The sequence below is a fragment of the Schistocerca serialis genome, chromosome 2, assembly GCF_023864345.2.
Source record: "Schistocerca serialis cubense isolate TAMUIC-IGC-003099 chromosome 2, iqSchSeri2.2, whole genome shotgun sequence".
NCBI classification, from domain to species: Eukaryota; Metazoa; Arthropoda; class Insecta; order Orthoptera; family Acrididae; genus Schistocerca; species Schistocerca serialis.
Window position 1 is genome coordinate 799,785,259 of NC_064639.1, and position 20,812 is coordinate 799,806,070.

At 41.6% G+C, this 20,812-nt stretch overlaps 1 protein-coding gene across 1 annotated transcript in view; it reads left to right on the forward strand.

The window, feature by feature from the left end:
• LOC126456431 (guanylate cyclase 32E-like) overlaps nt 1-20,812 on the forward strand; it is a 566,897-nt gene that overhangs the window by 72,875 nt on the left and 473,210 nt on the right. Inside the window, exon 2 of the mRNA XM_050092180.1 lies at nt 17,087-17,099. Coding sequence (XP_049948137.1) covers nt 17,087-17,099 — 13 coding nt within the window. The remainder of the gene's footprint in view (nt 1-17,086; nt 17,100-20,812) is intronic.

Below are 20,812 nucleotides of genomic sequence, written 5' to 3' on the forward strand. Positions count from 1 at the left end.
CTACGTATATCTCGCGAAGAGACCATGAGGATAAAATCAGAGAGATTAGAGCCCACACAGAGGCATATCGACAATCCTTCTTTCCACGAACAATACGAGACTGGAACAGAAGGGAGAACCGATAGAGGTACTCAAGGTACCCTCCACCACACACTGTCAGGTGGCTTGCGGAGTATGGATGTAGATGTAGATACCTAACCTCTACGCTCGAAATAGCTCTCCACAAATACGCAATAATTTTCTTCATGGCTAGTTTGCAGATGACATGCTGTAAAAAAATCGACGAAAACGAGCACTAAAATCGATATATAATAATACAGTTAAGTTAGCGATGCAGTTTTAAGGTGAGTGTCGAAACAAAACGAAGCAAATTGCAAATATTGTATTTCTTAGGCCTACAGAAGTTAAATTACTACAAATGTGATATTGTACTTTTCAGGAATAAAAATTTGACCCACACAAGATGACACATTGGTGTCGAAACATGTCTGGGTAAATATAAAAATAAACTAATTGTGTTTGCATAAGGCTGATTTCCACAACCACACAGTTTTTAAATCGCAAACGCAGAAGAAAAAAAAGATGAGCTTCAAACATTAGTAAAATGAGTATCATTTTATTCGTAAAACTGCAAATTTTATAATGAGATAAAATTCCTAAAATGTGAAAAAATATTTTTTTTTCCGTTCTAACTCCCCTTAACTCATTTTGCTTAGCATTACACAGAGCGCAATGTTTTTGTTCTACATGAAAACATAACTTTATAACATTGACGGTGAAAAAATAATTTTAATAACATGGTAATAAATGGGCAAACACACTTCGGATAAATGTAAAATAATTTGAAAAATTACAGCTACATGACGGGGATAGATAAAAAGTTCCAGAGAAAAAAGAAGAGAAAAAATACATCGTGCTATAGTGGTAGTTCCATAATCCCCACTGGGAAATTTTGAACTGTTGATTAAACATATGAATTCTCTACTGTGCCATCTGTCAGACAACAAGCAGTTAATGCCTTGTGATGATTTCAGTTTAGATTTTCTAAAGAATATACATTTATGTCTCCTTCTATGAGACTTGTTTTTCACAAACATTTAATTTTTTGAGAAATATTATTGCACACATTTTGTTTCTCGATTAAAAATTGGAACAATTATATGTCCCTAATGTCTTTTTGGGGCACCAGGACATTTATCTGAAAACCGAGATAATCCGAGCAAAACTGGGATGGCTGGTCGGCCTAGGAATGCCCAGTAACAAATACTCTAACCATGATGCACAATTATCTAGGATAAATATGATAATGCCCTACAGCATAGATTCCCTAGGTATAAATCAGCTAGAATAGTTAATAATTCCAGAACAAACACATTTAAGTATACTTTACAGTAGATGATGTGGGATGAAATTTATTGTGAACCAAATGCTAATATAAAATTTAATCTGTTCCATGATAAATTCATATGATTATTAGAGAACATTTTTCCTCATAAACTAATTATAAAGGACATCAAACAGCCTTGTAAAAGCTTTTGGATCACCAGAGGGAGTGGAATATTTTGTAAAAGGGATAGGGAAATGTGTATGTTGACAAGAATAAGTAAAGGTGCTGCAGTAGTTGCACTCTACCGAAACTGTTCAAAGTTACTAAGAAAACTTAAATTATTAAAATGTCAAGGAACATTCACTTTTTGTCAGAAATCAGTAATTTGAAGAACATTTCAGCAACAATAATGTCTTAGTAATCATGATTTGGATTAAAGAGTATCTGCTCAACGGAGAATGCCAATTATACTTTCATGTCTCAAATAACAAAGTGGTAACAGTTGTTATTTTCTGCCAGTTTTAACCAAAATAATGTAGAAAGTTGTATTTAATAATTCAACCAGTGTAAGCAAAGGCCGCTAATGGCCTCCCTGTTTAGTGCTCTTAACCACAAAATCATCATCATCATCATCGTCGCCATCATCAGTAGGCAGGGGATATTCTCCTGACTGGGGAGAACTCACACATCAGGTTACGCAAGGCTTAGTCTTAGATCCACTTTTGTTTCACATGTATGTAAACGATATATAACAAGCAGGATTAGTTCTTTTTTTCAGACGACACCAGGGTAGTCATCAATCCTACGATGTATACAGAAACATAAAAATAGTAACTAATATTCCAAAAAGAATTATTGAGTGCTTTTCTGGAAATAGTGTCATTCTCAGTATCAAAACACATAAGATATTCAGTTCTGAACATGTAATGTACTAAATCAGTGACGAATGTTACACATGATTAGGAAACAATAACTAGAGTAGAAGCTTCAAAAATTGTGGGTGTAGCTACTAGTGACAATTTAAACAGGAAAAACACATTTCTTAGCTACTAAAACAACTCATTGCAGCCTTACTTGCACATCGAACCATTGAAGAGTTTGAAAAGAGACAAATCAGTAAACCAATACATTTTGTTTATTTTAATTCGGTAATTCCATATGGGATCATATTCTGAGGTGACTCAACATTAAGAAAGAGCCCTCATTGCTCAAAAACGTGCTGTAAGAATAATATGTGGTGCTATCCACGATCAGCTTGTAGGCATATGTTTGACTACTGATTCACAGTCTATTTTGCGATGAAATGTATTGTAAGCATGCCACTACAAAGAAACAGTCATGTACAGAATGTCAATATCAACATAAAAATGTCATTGATTAATTTACATTAAGATTGTCTTTAGCACAAAAAGTGTTGCACAATGCAGTCACAAATATTTTGGAACACTTGGCGGAGCTTATTAATTGTCTGTCAGAAAATGTACTAGTGAATAATCAGACTGGACAATTGTCGGTTGAGAATGGCGCCGGCTAGAGAGCCTTGTGGCCAGATAGCTTTGTAAAGATAATAGATATGCAGATTCCACCATACTGATTCTCTGCAGGTGTCCAAAGTAACTTGCAACATAAAGTGACAAAATTTTGACTTTTAGGTGTTAGTAGGTATTAGTACCACCTTGAATTAATAAAACAATCATAGGAACCGAAAACAAATTTTGTAGAAGTATATCAAAAAGAGCCATGCGAACAATGTAATGCACATTTTATCCAGAAGAAAAGCACTTAGCCTACACGCGATACGCCTGACTGTAACCCAATAAAATTATTGGGTGTTGCACTTCGGCATGCAGTTCTATAAAAAGAAGAATAGAAAAAACGAAGGACATTGGTGCTAATAGACATCTCCCGACGTTGATGGTCGTATTTTCGAGTAAAATCTGCAGCTTTGTGGTCTCGACATTGAACTACTACTAAACTGAAATGTAGTCATGATCGCATCAATTAAGTGACATGACCAGCACTACAGCTTCAGTGGCGCTTTTACAGGCCTTTCTCGCTACCCTTCATTTTAAGCAAGGTTTCAATTTTGGCACGCAATTCATTAATATCTCACAGGCCATCTCATCCGTCAGAGCTGAGAGGGTGCGATTCACGGAATAACAGTGTGGATTCTGAAAAACAAATGAGCAACAAATGCGCGTTAAAGGGCATGCAATCCGTCACTGTCTGGCTGCAGTCCAGGCAGAGAGTACACATAATAAGAGCATCCGAAGAAGACGAGTGGGTCGGTTGTCGAAATATCGTGCAAGGAAAATAAATCCACAGCTCGCCTGAACATCCAAAATCACACAGTTATTTAACCATGACGAGTAATCCCTATAGATCACATAAACAAGAACATCAAGGTACACCTCCAGAAAAAATAATAGTCCTGGAAAGATACAGTCGATTTTGATCCGATGATGGTATATGCCACCTGGGGCATAGTAGATGTACTGATAATGGTTTCAACATCGTCTACCAACAGATAGCGCCCTGTGTGTCTACCTTTTAATAGGAAATTCTCACAGTCAGAAGGTTCAATGTGGTGCAAACGTGTGACGCAAGCAAGCAACCATGCCATGGAGACGCACTTGGGCTTCCTGCAGCCAACTGAGCGAGTTGGAAAGGGGTGAAATTGTGGCCTTCCGAGAGGGGATTGGGGTGGGGGGGGGGGGGGGGGGAGGGGTCAGTCCTTTGAGAACTGCCACACAAGTTGGACGTGGTGCATCAGTTGTGCAACGATCCTGGTGTTAGTTGTCACATGAACTTTCTGTAGACGAAGTTCTGGACGTCCACGCAACGCAAACGCCCGCCAAGATCGTCATGTAGTAAAGGTTGCAGTGGCAGATCGTACAGCAACCACAGCACATGTAAGCCGGCTTGTGAGCCCAGACGTGTTAACACGAACTGTTGTAAAATGGTTATTAGCAGTGGGACTACGGGCACGCACACCTGTAGCCCGTCTTCCACTCACGCCACGACATCGACGTGCACAGCTCGGCTGGTGCCATCAGATAATCGTTTGGAAGACGGAATGGCGCGCCGTGGTCTTCTGTGAAGAACCCAGATTCTGCCTGCACACAAGTGATGATCGTATGCGCTTATGTCGTAGACCTGGTGAGCGCTCTCTCCTGCATTCATCCAAAACACACTGACCCCACCCCAGGGCTTATGGTCTGGGCTGCAATAAGATACAACTGTCGTTCACTTTTCGTGTTTTTGGAGTGGCGCTAAGCTGCCCTCAGTGCGTACAGAGTTTTGTTAGACCCCTTCTTTTGCCGTTCTTGCACCAGGAAGTTGGTTTGTTGTTTCAACGAGATAATTGCCCACAGACTGCCCGTGAAACTCAACGTGCTCTGCAAAACGTTCAGAAACTGACCAGCACTATATCGAGACCTGTCACCAGTCAAACGCGTTTGATGGAATGAGAAGCGATTTGTGTCATTAGTCAACCAAAGTTCTTACAGAACTATGTGAACACGTCGAGCAGGCGTGGTATAATGTACCCCAGGACAGTAGTACTCACCATTTGTACGATCGACTGCATGCCAGAGTCAACGCCTGCATGTACTAACATTGGGGTTTCAGCATGGGTCGATACCTGTCATCTCAGAATCGCTTATGCTGTTGATCTGTAAATGTAATCGTTTCATGTGCTCCTTATACACTGTTGCAAAAACAAATTGAGCGGATTTGAGACCTCTAAAAGGGCGTACTAATATTTTTCAGGCAGTACATTTACACTACTAGCCATTAAAATTGCTACACCACGAAGATGACGTGCTACAGACGCGAAATTTAACCGACAGGAAGAAGATGCTGTGATATGCAAATGATTAGCTTTTCAGAGCATTCACACAAGGTCGGTGCCGGTGGCGACACCTACAACGTGCTGACATGAGGGAAGTTCCAACCGATTTCTCATACACAAACAGGAGTTGATCGGCGTTGCTTGGTGAAACGTTGTTGTGACGCCTCCTGCAAGGAGGAGAAATGTGTACTACTCGTTTCCGACTTTGATAAAGGTCGGATTGTAGCCTATCGCGATTGCAGTTAATCGTATCGCGACATTGATGCTCGCGTTGGTCGAGATCCAATGACTGTTAGCAGAATATGGAATAGGTGGGTTCAGGAGGGTAATGCGGAACGCCGTGCTGGATCCCAACGGCCTCGTATCACTAGCAGTCGAGATGACAGGCATCTTATCCGCATGGCTGTTACGGATCGTGCAGCCACGTCTCGATGCCTGAGTCAACAGATGGGGACGTTTGCAAGACAACAACCATCTGCACGAACAGTTCGACGACGTTTGCAGCAGCATGGACTATAAGCTCGGAGACGATGTCTGCGGTTGCCCTTGACGCTGCATCACAGACAGGAGCGCCTGCGATGGTGTACTCAATGACGAACCTGGGTGCACGAATGGCAAAACGTCATATTTTCGGATGAATCCAGGTTCTGTTTACAGCATCACGATGGTCGCATCCGTGTTTGGCGACATCGCGTTGAACTCACATTGGAAGCGTGTATTCGTCATCGCCATACTGGCGTATCACCTGGCGTGATGGTATGGGGTGCCATTGGTTACACGTCTCGGTGACCTCTTGTTCGCATTGACGGCACTTTGTACAGTGGACGTTACATTTCACATGTGTTACGACCCGTGGCTCAACCCTTCATTCGATCCCTGCGAAACCCTACATTCCAGCAGGATAATGCACGACCGCATGTTTCAGGTCCTGTACGGGCCTTTCTGGATACAGAAAATGTTGGACTGCTGCCCTAGCCAGCACATTCTCCAAATCTCTCACCAATTGCAAACGTCTGGTCAATGGTGGCCGAGCAACTTGCTCGTCACAATAGGCCAGTCACTACTCTTGATGAACTGTGGTACCGTGTTGAAGCTGCATGGGCAGCTGTACCTGTACACACCATCCAAGCTCTGTTTGACTCAATTCCCAGGCGTGTCAAGGCTGTTATTACGGCCACAGGTGGTTGTTCTGGGTACTGATTTCTCAGGATCTATGCACCCAAATTGCGTGAAAATGTAATAACATGTCAGTTCTAGTATAATATATTTGTCCAATGAATACCCGTTTATCATCTGCATTTGTTCTCGGTGTAGCAATTTTAATGGCCAGTAGTGGAAGTGCAGCGAATGAAGGATTCAAGATGAGCTGCGAACTTCTGATTCTGAATTACAGTTTTGTGTGAGGAAGCACCGAGCCAGTGTTATCTGATAATGGCTTTTCCTTCTTCTTTCATTGGTCACACGTCATAGATCACAGAAGTAAAAACATTTATTTATGTTTATTTTGCTACTGCCCCTATAGTTTGCACTTTTGCGACCACCTGTAAATGAGCAAGCGTTAAAGAAGATCAGATTCCCGGGACACAGAGACCCACGCCACTGGTGTTGACAGCCGGTCAGCACTGCGAGCGTGCATCAGACGGCGAGGACAGAAGGCGACAGGCGGCAGCTCGCAAATTGGCTTGACGCGCGCCGCCATCAGCGCAGATTGAGTTAGGGTGTGGCCGCGTGCAGTGGAGCACCGCAGCCCAGCCAGCCCAGCCCAGCCCAGTGCAGGGCAGCCACTTAACGGCCTTCATTCAGCTGACCGCGCCTCGCCGCCAGCTGTCACTTGCCATGCCACAAGTCCGCATTCCCACCCTTCATCCACTTACCAACGTGCAGGCTGTCCGGTAATGAAATGACCAAAAACAAGGATTCGCATCTCTGTCCTTATTGCAAGAGGGCATACACAGATGAAATAAGCGTCGTCCAATTTCCTTATAGACTTTTTTTTTTTCAAAATATTCGAAAAAGTAATGTACTCAAGTGTAATCTCACATTTAAGTGCAACTAATTTTCTTAGTATATCACAGTTTGCATTCCAGCACAGTTACTCGACTGAGAATGCTATTTATACATTCACCCACCAAATATCGAAAGCCTTAAATAGCCTAACAAAATGTCACCAGCTCGTATTTTTTTGTCTATCCAAGGCGTTTGATAGTTACACTCTTACAAAAACATAAGTTTTATGGCATTGGCGGCTTTACGTGTAACTGCTTTGTATCATAGTTAACTAACAGAATGCAAAAAGTCGTGCTGAATAAGGCATACAATGTTAGAAAGATAAAAATATTTAGCGATTGAGGAGAAATCACAAAGAGAGTACTGCAGGGTTCAACTTTGGGTCCACTCCCATTGCTTGTACAGAGTGATCTTTTTTTCCACCATGTACAAACTCTAGGGATCGGTCGATGATAGGATACAGAACAAAAACGGTCTAATGAACTTGCGTCCAGAAATGCATGGTTTCATGCTAGAGAGCACTTATTCAATCATACTTTGTTACAGGGACTGCAGTCTAATAAGCGCTGTACCATGCATCCATAGTTACAGTATACATGATTTCCTCCTAGAGAGTGGTACTCATCATCCTTCATGCCGTAGCGCCCTCTCCTGCCACAGTAACTGGTAATGTTGTGTCCGATTCACATCTCTCGCTGATTCTCCTAGTAGTGACTGTGATACAGCGTTGTGCACAATGCTTCCGTATTCGAATAGAGAGCTTGCCGAATTTATGTTTACTTACGGAAAGGCAAAAAGCAACGGGCGGCGGGCAGCAAGGCTGTATCAGGAGACCTATTCCTGCCAACAAAAACCAAAGCATTTAATGTTTGCAACAGTGTTTCGCCGTTTGTCTGAGACAGCGTCGTTTCAGGAAGCAGGAAATCATGAAGACGTACCCGAAATGTTCGTACACCAAGGAAAATGTGATTAACATGGTGGAAGGCGACAGCCGCGTCAGTACCAGGGAGTTGGCTCGCCAATACAGGGTAATATCACTTACAGCGTGTGCAGGGCCTACTAGCGACAGACTTGCCGCTTCGGGAGCAGTTTTGTCAGTGGTTTCTTCACCATGCGACCACAATTCCGGGATTTGTGTCATCCATCCTATTCCCAGATGAGGCCACCTTTATCTTCAACTTTCATAACAGTCATCTATGGGATAGCACGCAGAACCCCCATAGTATGGTGACAGCGAATCATCAGCATCGGTGCTGCCGGAATTTACACCTAGATCTACATCTATATATATACTCCGCTAGCTACGAAGCGGTGTGTGGCGGAGGGCACTATTCACGCCAAAGTCATATCCCCCCCCCCTCCCCCTCTGTTCCACTCGCGGATTGTGCGAGGGAAAAACTATTGTCTAAACGCCTCAGTACGAACTCTAATTTCCCTTACCTTTGAATGATGACACTGCGCGATTTGAAAGTTGGTGGTAATAATACATGCTCTACATCCTCGGCAAAGATCGGATTTTGGAATTTAGTGAGCAGCCCCTTCCGTTTAGCGCGTCGTCTATCTGCAAGTGTGTCCCACTTCAAACTTTCTATGAAATTTGTAACGCTCTCGGGATGGCTAAATGTACCAGTCACGAATCTTGCCGCTCTTCTCTGGACCTTCTCAATCTTTTGAATCAGATCCAACTGGTAAGGGTCCCATACAGACGAACACTACTCTAAGACTGAACGAACTAAAGTATTCTAAGCAATTTCCTTTGTTGAAGAGCTGCATCGCTTCAGGATTCTACCAATAAACCGCAATCTAGAGTTCGCCTTACCCGTTACTTGTGTAATCTGATCGTTCCGTTTGGGATCATTTCGAATAGCCACACCCGGATACTCGACGGATTTTACCGCTTCCAAAGACTTGGCATTTATTTTGTACTCTTACATTAATGGGGATTTTCGCTTTGTTATACGCCGTAGGTCGCACTTACTAATATTGGGATAACTGCCAGTTATCACACCATGCATTTATTTTATGCAAATCCTGATTGATTTGTTCACAACTTTCGTGTGATACAACTTTCGTGTGATACTACTTTCCTGTAGACTATAGCATCATCAGCAAACAGTCTAATGCCGCTGTCAATACCATCAACTAGATCGTTTATGTAAATCGTAAAAAGCAGGGGACCTTTTACGCTTCCCTAGGGCACGCTTCATGTTACGCTTGTTTGTGTTGAAGTCTCCCCATTCAGGACTACAAACTGCTCTCTACCTGTTATAAAACTTTCTTTCCAACGGCATATGTCATCAGACAGACCGTAAGTGCGCATTTTTTGGAGCAAGTGACAGTGCGGAACTGAGTCGAACCCCTTTCGAAAGACGATGAATATGGCATCAACTTGGGAGCCGTTATCTAGAGGCTATTGTATGTCATGCACAAAGAGGGCCAGCTGTGTCTCTTATGATATGAATGTGTGGGCCGGGATAATTAGCGACTGTATTTTAAGACCAGTCGTCGTTCCAAGTCGCCTAAAAGGCTGGAACTACCGGCGTTTCTTGTGGGTGACTTTGCCTCCCCTGCTGGAAGAAGTGCCATTGATGATTCGAAGGGTCATGTGGCTGCTACTTGATGGTGCTCCAGCCCACTTCGCCGTTAACGGCCACGCGGGATTAGCCGAGCGATCTAAGGCGCTGCAGTCATGGACTGTGCAGTTGGTCCTGGCGGAGGTTCGAGTCCTCCCTCGGGCATGGGTGTGTGTGTTTGTCCTTAGGATAATTTAGGTTAAGTAGTGTGTAAGCTTAGGGGCTGATGACCTTAGCAGTTAGGTCCCATAAGATTTCACACACATGTGAACGCCGTTAAAGGGCGGACGCTTCTCAATCGTGTCTTTCCTGGTCGATGGTTCGGACCTGCTCGTTCATGGCCTGCTCCTTCACCGTATCTCAGCCTGTGCGATTTCTGGTTATGGGGCTATCACAAAAGTATCTCTTATGTAGAGGCCATTCCAGATATGGAAACACTGGAGCAGCCTATTCATGCTGCCTTGGACACTGTTCGGATGCAACCTGTGGGACAGAACATGCTATGGCGCGTACACACATGCGTTGAGGCACGTGGAAACCACTTTCAATATATACTGCAATTGTGACTGCATGGTACAGAGTGTATTAGACCGCAGTCTCTGTGACAAAGTATGATTGAATAAATGGTTTCTAGCATGGAAACCACGCATCTCCGGACTTAAGTTCATTAGACCTTTTTTCTTCCGTATCCTACAATCAGTCAATCCCAAGAGTTTGTACACGGTGGAAAAAATTACCTTGTATATGTGAATGACTTTCCATTTAACATTCAACAAGCAGAATTTGTACTTTTTGCAGACAGTACTGGTGTTACAACAAATCCCAATAGAGAGAAAGCCACAGAAGTGATTATTAAATTATGTTTTTCAGATCATTATTAAGTGTTTCTCTGAAAAAGGACTTTCCCCTAATTTTGATAAAACTTAAGAATTCAATTCTGTACAATAAATAGAGTCATACCAACAGCTGATGGAGCACATGTACGGGAGTCAGTAAATAGGGCAGAATGCTCCATATTTTTGGTGTACATATTGATGTACCTGAAGTGCGCATGGCCACCTGCAACGCCCACTTGAAATGTCATCATTTTTTCGGCAGTAATAACGAGTGGAGTTACTGTAATTTTATTTTCCTAAAAGCACATCTATGTACTATTTTCTATGCAGCTGTCTGTTGTCTCTAGTGAAACTGATGTCTTGGTACAGTCTACCAACACCAATTGTTCTGGTTTCCAAGCTGTCATGCTCTATGAAAATGTACTCGCAAATAGATATTGTGATACTGTTTACAAAAAAGTACAACGTGAAGATGGGATATTGCACTTGGCAGAGAAGAAAACTCCAGAAGTATCACAACGTTACATCATACACTTCGCAGTTTCTTGTTCTGACTATTTGCAGTGTGTCCTCGATGGATGTTTTGGAAGGCGTACACTCCTCCCATCTTCTAGCGGAGCGACCTCTTTTTTCTTTGTCCACCATTTCATTCCCTCCCAAATTGGGTAAGGTTGACAGCAGCCATTATGCTACTCATCTTTCATGTGACTTTAAAAATACACAGTTAAAAATATTAAAATTGTATGAATGACATGCACTAAAAATATTTATTTTGCTGATTTACTACACACAGACGGCTATGGTGTGTCTGGTGGTAAGACCTCATTGACGATGGTGTTATCTGGCGAGTCCATTTAGGTCAGCTGCCAGTTCACTTCCGTGAGGAGAGGAAATGAGGATGGGGCATGAGAAGCAACACAAATGGATTGATCGCAATGTCCAGATAAGCAGAAAGGAAGGGTGAAGAGATGATTTAGGGTGGGAAACGTCACTGATAAGTGGAGACTGAAACAAGATGGAACAGTGTGGGTTTAGGATGGTCAGGATCTGGAATGGGAATCAGAGGCACGGTTTAAGAAAAAAAATACTGGGTTTAGCGCTATAACTGGTGGGAAGCCTAAATTTCAGGATGGATTTCTGAATTCAGGAGAAGAAGTCTGTTGAAGATGTACTGGGGTACGACGTTGGGGCTGTGAAGGTGCAGGGAGGTGCAACACCGTATGTTGATACAGGCACGGTGGAAGCTTGATATTGGTGACGATTTGCGAAAAAAATGGGGTTTTGATTTTCTACTTTACGGGATTTGTAGGATTCGTGAAGATGTTCGAGGAATTTGAGGAGGAGAGAGATCATTTTATCGACTGATAGAGGATATGTGCAGTGGAGGGGAGATGGATGCGAGAGATGAAATGGAGTGGATGATGCTTTAAGGCACGTACGAAATATTCAAGCAGCATTAGTAAGCGTGAGGATGGGTCGAAAAAGGTTTAGAGGATGATGGAAGGATGTAATCTTCATGTATATCCTGTTAGTAGTTTTATCAAGTTACGTCTGTTATGAGCTTTCTTGCCGACTTGTTAGTAGACAGGGGCATCAGGTTGGTTTGCAGCCAATGGTTATTCCAAGACAATTTAGTGTGTTAGAAAGGTAGGTAGGATAGTTATGACTAGTGATGGAGATGGAAGTGACAGGAGGTGTGTCTTATGATTATTGTCTGGATTTTGACAGGATTTTGAGGTACCAGAGATTACATCAGCGGGCAAAGTTATTGAGGTGGATCTACAGGGACCGTTGAGAAGCTTGAAATGTTGATCGAGAGCAAGAAGACGGTGTCGTCGGCATACAGTAGCAGATGGATAGGGGCAGGTGGTTGGCGCACATTACCTGAGTAGCACTGATAGCGTAGAGAGCATAGGACTGTCCTTTGGGTATGGCTGATAGTGACAAATGAGGGGCGGTGTATCACGAAGTAAGTAACAGGGCGCATGTAATTGACTGGAAATATGTATCTTTGTAGTTTTTTGAAACAGGTTGGAATGCCACATTCGTTCAGTTGTACGGATAGGAGTTAGATTAAATTGCTGTCTATGCCGTATGTGGAACGGACGTCACATTGGGTGTAGAAACGTGCAAGCGATGTTCTAAATGTTGGTGAATGTGTTGATAAGGATGGCTTTAGGTACCTTGTTGAACTTGGAAGAAAGTTTGAGGAGTCGATAGTGTGGAGATATAGGGGAGAGTTTTACTCTCATTTATATTATACGTGTTCAAGAGAAACTTTTTCCATCCATCCAGGATACTTGCTGTAGACAATAGTAAAACACACTTTATTCTTCATCATGTAGCTTGTATTCAGTACTGCTCCGCTGTGTTCAGTCTCGGCTTTGTTTTTTCGGCAATGTTAGTTGTGCGTTAACAGCGATATGCTGAAGGATGAATACTTTTACAGGTGAAGAGTTGGCCGATATGCACCTCTTGTGTGAGTTCACTAAACACAATTGAAACGCGGCACAACGACAAAAATTAACAAATTGAAAGTATAATGGCTAATCCAGCCGTAACGAAATCAACACTGCGAGTGAATTATAAGCTGGAAATCATTATTGCATGAAGATAAGATTTCTTTGCTACTGCATTGTGTCAGCAGTACTATGCGTACCTAAAATTTCCAACGCTTAGCCGTCAACGAATTTATAGAGGATGCAGCTAAGAATCCTATAAAGAAAGAACTGAGTCCATCAGTTAGCGTCACTATTATCGTGGTCATTCTAGGCGGAATGCAGATGGCCCACTTCCAGAGTAAGGAACAAAACGCAAGTAAGTTGCGAATTAAACGAATATGTAGAAGCAAAATACAGGCTCATACAATCGGAACACTTTTCTGAGTATTAACTCTGTTATAAAAACAAACAAAAAGATAATCAAACTTCAGAGTGGATTTTATGACACAGAGACACATCTTATGTAATCACTGACATTGGCAAATGAAACTGCGCTTGTTTAGGAAAACTATCACAATCTCCTACGATTTGACATCATCAGAAAAAATACAAAAATTTCGCGTTATCTCATTGTTTCTTAACAAGCAAACTTACTAAACAGTCTTTTCCCATCAGTTCTCTGGCACAGGATCTGTTTAAAACATATTTCGCAGACGGTAACCATATATACCACTTGATGTATCTGCAAAATTAAATCACTGTACAGCACAAGGTTCAGGAAATAAGATGTCATAAACATTGAGCTGGGTGAAACTGAACCTGCAGGGCGAAATTCGCTGAAGATACAGGTGAAATAGCTGTATAATACGTTTGAAATATGTAACACATACGTGAAATATATTTGACAAGTGCACACGTGGGCAAGGCCAGGAGGAAAAGAAAGCTCATCTTAAGCGCTTTGATCGGTTTCATCCAAACTTGGTACACATGTTACTTACTATCTGGCAATAAATAATGGAGGGGTAAGATCCACCATCCTCCTAAAGGAGTGATCTTGATAACGTGGAGAGAAAAGGGGTGAGGGAGAAATGTACAGCGAGGTGGCAAGAGGAAAAGAACTCATAAGGGGAGGAGAAGATGGACATAAATGGGGGGAGGAGGTCATGGAGAGAGAGAGAGAGGCAGAGGGTGAACTGAACAGAGAGAGAGCAGGGGGGGGGGGGAGGGGGGTAGGTGGCCGGAGAAAGGAAAAAGGGGGAGACGGTCACTGACAGGGGAGCAAGATATAGTGAGGAAGAGGGGGGAGGTGGAGACAAACAGAGAGGAGAAGGAGGAAATAGAAAGAGAAAGGGGAGACGAGGAGATGGAATGAGCGAAGGGGGAAAAGGGGGAAGGAGATGCACAGAGAGTGGAGGAAGAGGAGGAGGAGGTGGACAAAGAGGGGAGAAGAAGAAGATGGACAAAGAGAGGGGGAAGGGGGACATGGACTAATAGAATTTTTGGACAACATGGTTGCTGAGAGAAGCAGCGATTAGTATGATTAATCAACAACTCAGAAACAGTCATAATCGCATTTATTATTATTATTATACCGCCAACCGATTTCAACCCAACGTAGGAGTCATCTTCTGCGCGTTTACACCATTAGTCGACTGCTGGTGGTGTCACTCCTATCTACACAATGGCAGGAAACTAATTATTGAGGGCAGTGATGAACACGCTACAATTCATTTCATCCTACCCCAGTTACGTGTCACCTCACATCAACAGAAGTTGAAAAGGGTAAATATATACTGAAAACGAATTTACTGTGTAACTTGAACGGATTCAGAAACAATGTGGAGGGAACTTAAGTTCCTGAGACATGGAAAACCCTTTTGTATTAATTTTCACAAAACACTACGAAAAGGCGGTGACCTCCATGAGATAGGACGCTGCAGCCTCCACAGAACGGTCGGCCTCCGATACGAGAGTACTCCTGATTTCCAGCAGGAGGCTAAGCACAATAATCTTTCCGATAAATTATTCTTCACTTGAGAAATTATAACGTAGGTAATACACTTCTACTTGTTCAGCGATCCCCTGGTTGAGAGTTTCGTCCAGAGGTTTCATTTCCAAATACTGGCCTTATGACACATTGCTTCGAGGCCGTTCGTTGCTCTTTCTCGCTCGTAGAGCTGTTTCATGGGTGTCATTTCAGGAGAGGCAAAATCTGATAACCCAAGGAAGCAGCACGTATCACTGTGTCCTGTGCACAATGAACTAGAATGTTTTCGTGGAGCAAAAAAGAACCCCTTTAACAGCTGCCCGCGACGCTTCTCCTTGATCCAGTAATCTCGTCACGATATTTTGCTAGTGTGTTTCTGTGACTGTTTACCTCTTGTGAGAATCACCTTTTATCATGACATCAAGGCATTAAAAAAACTCTCAGCATCACCTTGTCCTATGACGATTGAGTCCTTATATTTTTCGGCGGTTGTGTATCCACATTTTCTCGCAAATTACTTTGATTCTTTGTCTTGGAGGTCATGATAGCACACCCAACAGTCGTCCATGGTGATTAGGTGGTTAAAGAAGTCATTTGTATCTGTTTGGAAACATTCATTTCCTACCGCATTTAACTACACCTTACTAGCTGACAAAGTAAACCGTTTTCCTGATTTTTAATCAACTTCGACACACAGGGTCATTTACTGATTCTAGAGGGGGCGGTTTGGTCGTTGTCTTTCAGCTAAATATTGGTAATACTTGCCCCTGAAATTCTTGTATCGTCGCTATCGCTAGATGCTAGACACAACCATAAAACACAAGGGGAACTGCGGTCTAGAAACAGAGAAGCTCTTTATTTGTTTCTATTACAGGGGAAGACGATATCATTCAGTTCTTTATGACCTCATCCTGCTACAAGTGGCTACACAGAACTTATCTTAGCATTTTAAGAACACGTACATAAAAAGCGCACCATATCTCTCAAGAGGTTCAAAATAGCATTTCCGAGAACAGTTTCTCTCGAGTTAAATAGATATTGCGTTATAATATAAATATAAGGAAAAGAAATTGGTCTCTATTTCCAGTACTGCACTTTTGGTTATCGTTCTATACGTCCAGTGATCAATTACTTCTTCGATCTGAAAATCTTGGATATGACCATACTTATTTACATGATCAAGTAGTGGCTCTGAGCACTATGGGACTTAACTGCTACGGTCATCAGTCCCCTAGAACTTAGAACTACTTAAACCTAACTAACCTAAGGACAGCACACAACACCCAGCCATCACGAGGCAGAGAAAATCCCTGACCCCGCCGGGAATCGAACCCGGGAACCCGGGCGTGGGAAGCTAGAACGCTACCGCATGATCAAGTAGTATTGCGTATAATATTTTATGTATTTTTAAAAGTTCTGAAATCGCGATGAAGTTCAGTGTACGCATGTTAGTTCAACACACGTCATAGATAACTAAACTCCAATGGTCTATAATATGTCTTTGATGCCATCTAGCTTTCAAGGAACCTTGTTATTGGAAATAGCTTACTATTAGCTTAGAACTCTTTGTGCTTGGTGAATGAAAGATGTAATAGTACTTACTCAAAGTGCCTAAAAATTTGTAATTATTCAGTTTTAAGTAAAATGTTTAAACACACTATGACTTTCATATTTTTCTAAGGTGTTTCAACGTGATCATATCAGACATCGTCTCCGTAAGTATGTTTACTAAAGTTGCAGGAATTAGCCTTCTTGATCATTGCCCAGGTCAAACGTGTGTTCTTTCGTTTAATAAAATGCGTGGTTCACAAACTGGCGAAAGTCTTTCAGTTTTGCGCAATTTTGTTAGATTGCATCTCATGGACAATGTTTATCAATATAGCGTCTCGTCTGACCTCAAGAGATTCAATATTTTACCATACCAAAATCTTTTCGAGCAGGTACCGGAAAACGAATCTTGGACGAACAAATCATGGGCCGCGGCGACAGAAATAATAATTATGGTAATGGTAATTCAACGAAATATTTAAGTTTTTAACACTCTTTTTCTTGTAAATTGTAGTTTAACAAGGAAGGTAAGTGTCCCAAGAGTCAATTTTGCATACAAAATGTCGAGAACCGAAACACCAATTACTCGGATCGAGTAAAAAGTCTGCCTCAGGCAGTAAACTGTATCGGGATCCTCTTGGAACTTTCCCAACAGCTTCTGGCGACTTGGAAACCACCTCCCGTCCAGATTCCATCATTTGATACTTGAGACACGGCGTGGCGCTGTTTTCCAATACTGTCACGCTCTCCTGCTGCAGTTCGACTGCAAAGGCATCCCACACGACAGCCGTTGGAAATGAGTCTTATGACCATTTTGTGGATAAGATTATCCATGATAAACTAAAATTCACATTTCATTTTACATAAAAAAATAAATAGTCCCTTTATTTCCATGAAATTTCATTTCAACTTACATCTCTTTTCATGTAGTTTGGAATAGCTACGTTAAGTATCCAAACTTAGTTATTCACCTTAATCACTCTGTAATCGAGACGTATCAGACACAAGTACTGAGCTATTATACTCGTTCTGTTGATCTATTTACACTTAAGATTGGTTGCTAGACGCACCAGGGAAGACATAACTATGTCCGTCGTTGATGATTCATGCCGTTAATTGTGCCACCGCGTTGACGCGTTGACACACACAACAGCAGCTCAGTACATAACAAACATTCAGTTCAGCACGTAGATTGAATATCTGTCAACCGTCCCGACCACAACACTAATATCAGCGCCCACACCGACAGGTACACACACACACACACACACACACACACACACACACACACACACAGCTATAGAATTGTCAGACATGCCACAACTGACGCAATAACAATCTGTGTTCCTACGGCCAATAGCTGTCTTGTTTTCTATTCCATGATGTATTGTCTCGTACCATTCATATAAACTAAAGACAGTTTACGAGACGAAATTGATCACTTGCAGCTGTCGGTACAGAAGTGTGATGACTAACAATACCGCACAGTAGAACAGGAAACTTATCATAACTCTCTGCTGAATACCTCCTGCATTATCTCCACTATTGTTCACAAGTGACGTACGTTTCCGTACATATGAAAAAATTTCCATGGATGTTGCTTAAAAAGCCCAACATTACAGAATTACGTGGGAGACTTCGCAGTTACTGTGTAACAGTAAAGCCGTTATACAGAAAAAGAATTGACCAGGAATGTTCAAATCTAATTCCGCGTTATATGTATGTTTTACATTGGGTACCGTACAGCAGTAGGAGCTAAACAGGTTGTGCAAGACTGATGCTAAAATTCTAGATGCCTAAATTCACACCTTCATATCGTGTGTAAATGAGAGAGTTCAGTTTCCGCAAATAGTAGCAAAAAAGTGGCAAAGATTTAATTTTTTCAATAATGAAATTAGTAAAAGGTAGGCTTTCATCTAACACTTGGTTTTGGGTGACCGAACACAAGTGACCAAGTTCTGCCATGTAAGTTTTAATTAAGGTCGTCACCCACCTATCTGTGTTTGTGATGCCCTTCCCATTTTATCAGTTCGAGCCAATACAACTTTTTTTTTTTTTTAGCAGCTACACATTCAGCATCACATATGTCCGTTGTTCAGTTCTGCATTGTTCTTTTTTTGCTGAAACCCCTCCCCGCCACCGAAATCATATGCTGGCTATGCTTTATTGTAGTCTTAACTTTCACATACAACGAATCATGCAATTAGGAATGTTCTACACAAGGCCACAAAGTCTGAAATGTGTTTTGTGTCACTTAATTGTTATTTGTACTGTTGCTTTCATTTGTCACTAACCAAATATTTGTAACTCGGTACCAACAACGATTACGAAGCGTGGTACTATCGATGCAATGTACACGTACTCAATGTGGTTTGGGAATATTGTCACAACAATAACGATAAAAAGTCTTAATTAAACTAAAGTTTTCACAAATAACTACTACAAATCTTATTTACAGATTTTCTAATGAACTAATTCAAAATGTATAGTCCTCGTGTCATTCTTGTTGATGATACTTACAGAGAAAATTCTTTTGTCAATAGCCTGTTGCGGAAAACCCAGTTTGATATATTCTGTGCATAACGTTATATGGTGATTCTAAAAGCACTTTACAACTTTACTCACATACAAAATTCTGTCGAGAAGGCTTATACAGGTAGTAGAAGTGTCATCTTGTAGCAAAATACTGCAAGTTTCACCCCGTCCATTCATTTCAACTTTCACTTTCACTTTGGCTTAATGACAGTCACTGGCGATGCACCAAACGTCCCTTCTGAAGTCAGTTTTTTGCCACTCTGTGTGTAGCATATCTGGCGTCACATCTGCAGTTCTGTATGGCTTCAAGTGCAGTCTTTTTCGTAACACTCTTCAGACAATTGACTGTGGAACCCCAAACTCTCGACGCACGATGCGCTGATTTCCCGGGAGTGTGAACAAAGCTCTCTCTCCCTCTCATTCACTCGATGACAGCCTCAGAAACTCGTGGGCGACCAGGGAATGTGTTATGGCGAATGCTACAACCAGTCTGAACGAAATTCTGATGCCAGGAGAAAGTTGTAAACCTACTATGAGGTTCCTTATGGTACTTGGAACAAAGTTTAAAAGTCCTCTGTTGATCACTTTGTTTCTTCCACGCAAAACACGTGGCGAGCACCTTCAGGTCCTGTGAACTGTGCATTTTCATTTTCGATTTTCTGTCGTTTCTAGTGGCGGAATTCGGTAAGACAACAATAAATGAATGAAACTTTTGCTACAAAGTGGCACCTTAACCACGTGATTTTCAATTTACTGTCGTTCCTAGTGGCGGAATTCGTACTACAACAATAAGGGAATGAAACTAGAAGTATTTTGCTACAAGACGGCACCTTAACCACATATAAAATTCTTCATGTAACTGAAGTTGTAAAGTCCTTTTAGATTCACCCTATGAATACATATTCACCCAGTAAGAAGTCGGATTTACACTAATTTTATAACATTATATTACCAAGAATGTTATATGGATCAAAATTAATGTTTTGCCACAGATTAGTTATAATAAAATCTGAGAATCTTTTATAGTGGAAGCCATCAAATTCTTCAATTAGAAACTCTAAACAGCGTCACATTGAACCAAAGAGGGTCTACATATGTTGTTAGTGGATCTCCCTCCACACAGTCTGTATCTGAGAACACAAAACATCAACAGTGGTTTTTGAATGGCCATAACGAACAATCTTTCAGGCACGTTTGATAGACCATACGTCAAACGAATCCTCGGTACAAGTATCTTTGGTATCCGTTTTTGCAGAAAAAGACTTCTTGTCATTTGCAACGATAATGGCACACTTCGTAACCTTTATTGGTATATTGGAGTTACAATTGTTTGGTTAGTGACTCATGAAAGTAAATTCATGCCAAGAAACAGTACAAATAATAATTGACAGAATACACATTTCAGACTATCTGGCCTTTTATAGTACGTTCCTAATTTTGTGATTGCAATAGAATTCGAAACGGTTCTTTAGCTAACAAATTACAACTTTCGTCATCAAGCAGAAATCAGTCAGCAAAACTCTTTTGTCAATGGTATTTTCATGAAGGCACGTTTTTGTAAGACAGTAAACGTTATTTATAGATGTCAATGAACATCTGTGCATACACGCCTGCAATCAAAGTCTTCCAACAAGTGATATAATTTCAAATAATAACGAGTTAGTGACTGTCACTATGAGACGAGAATTACATGGAAAACAGTTTC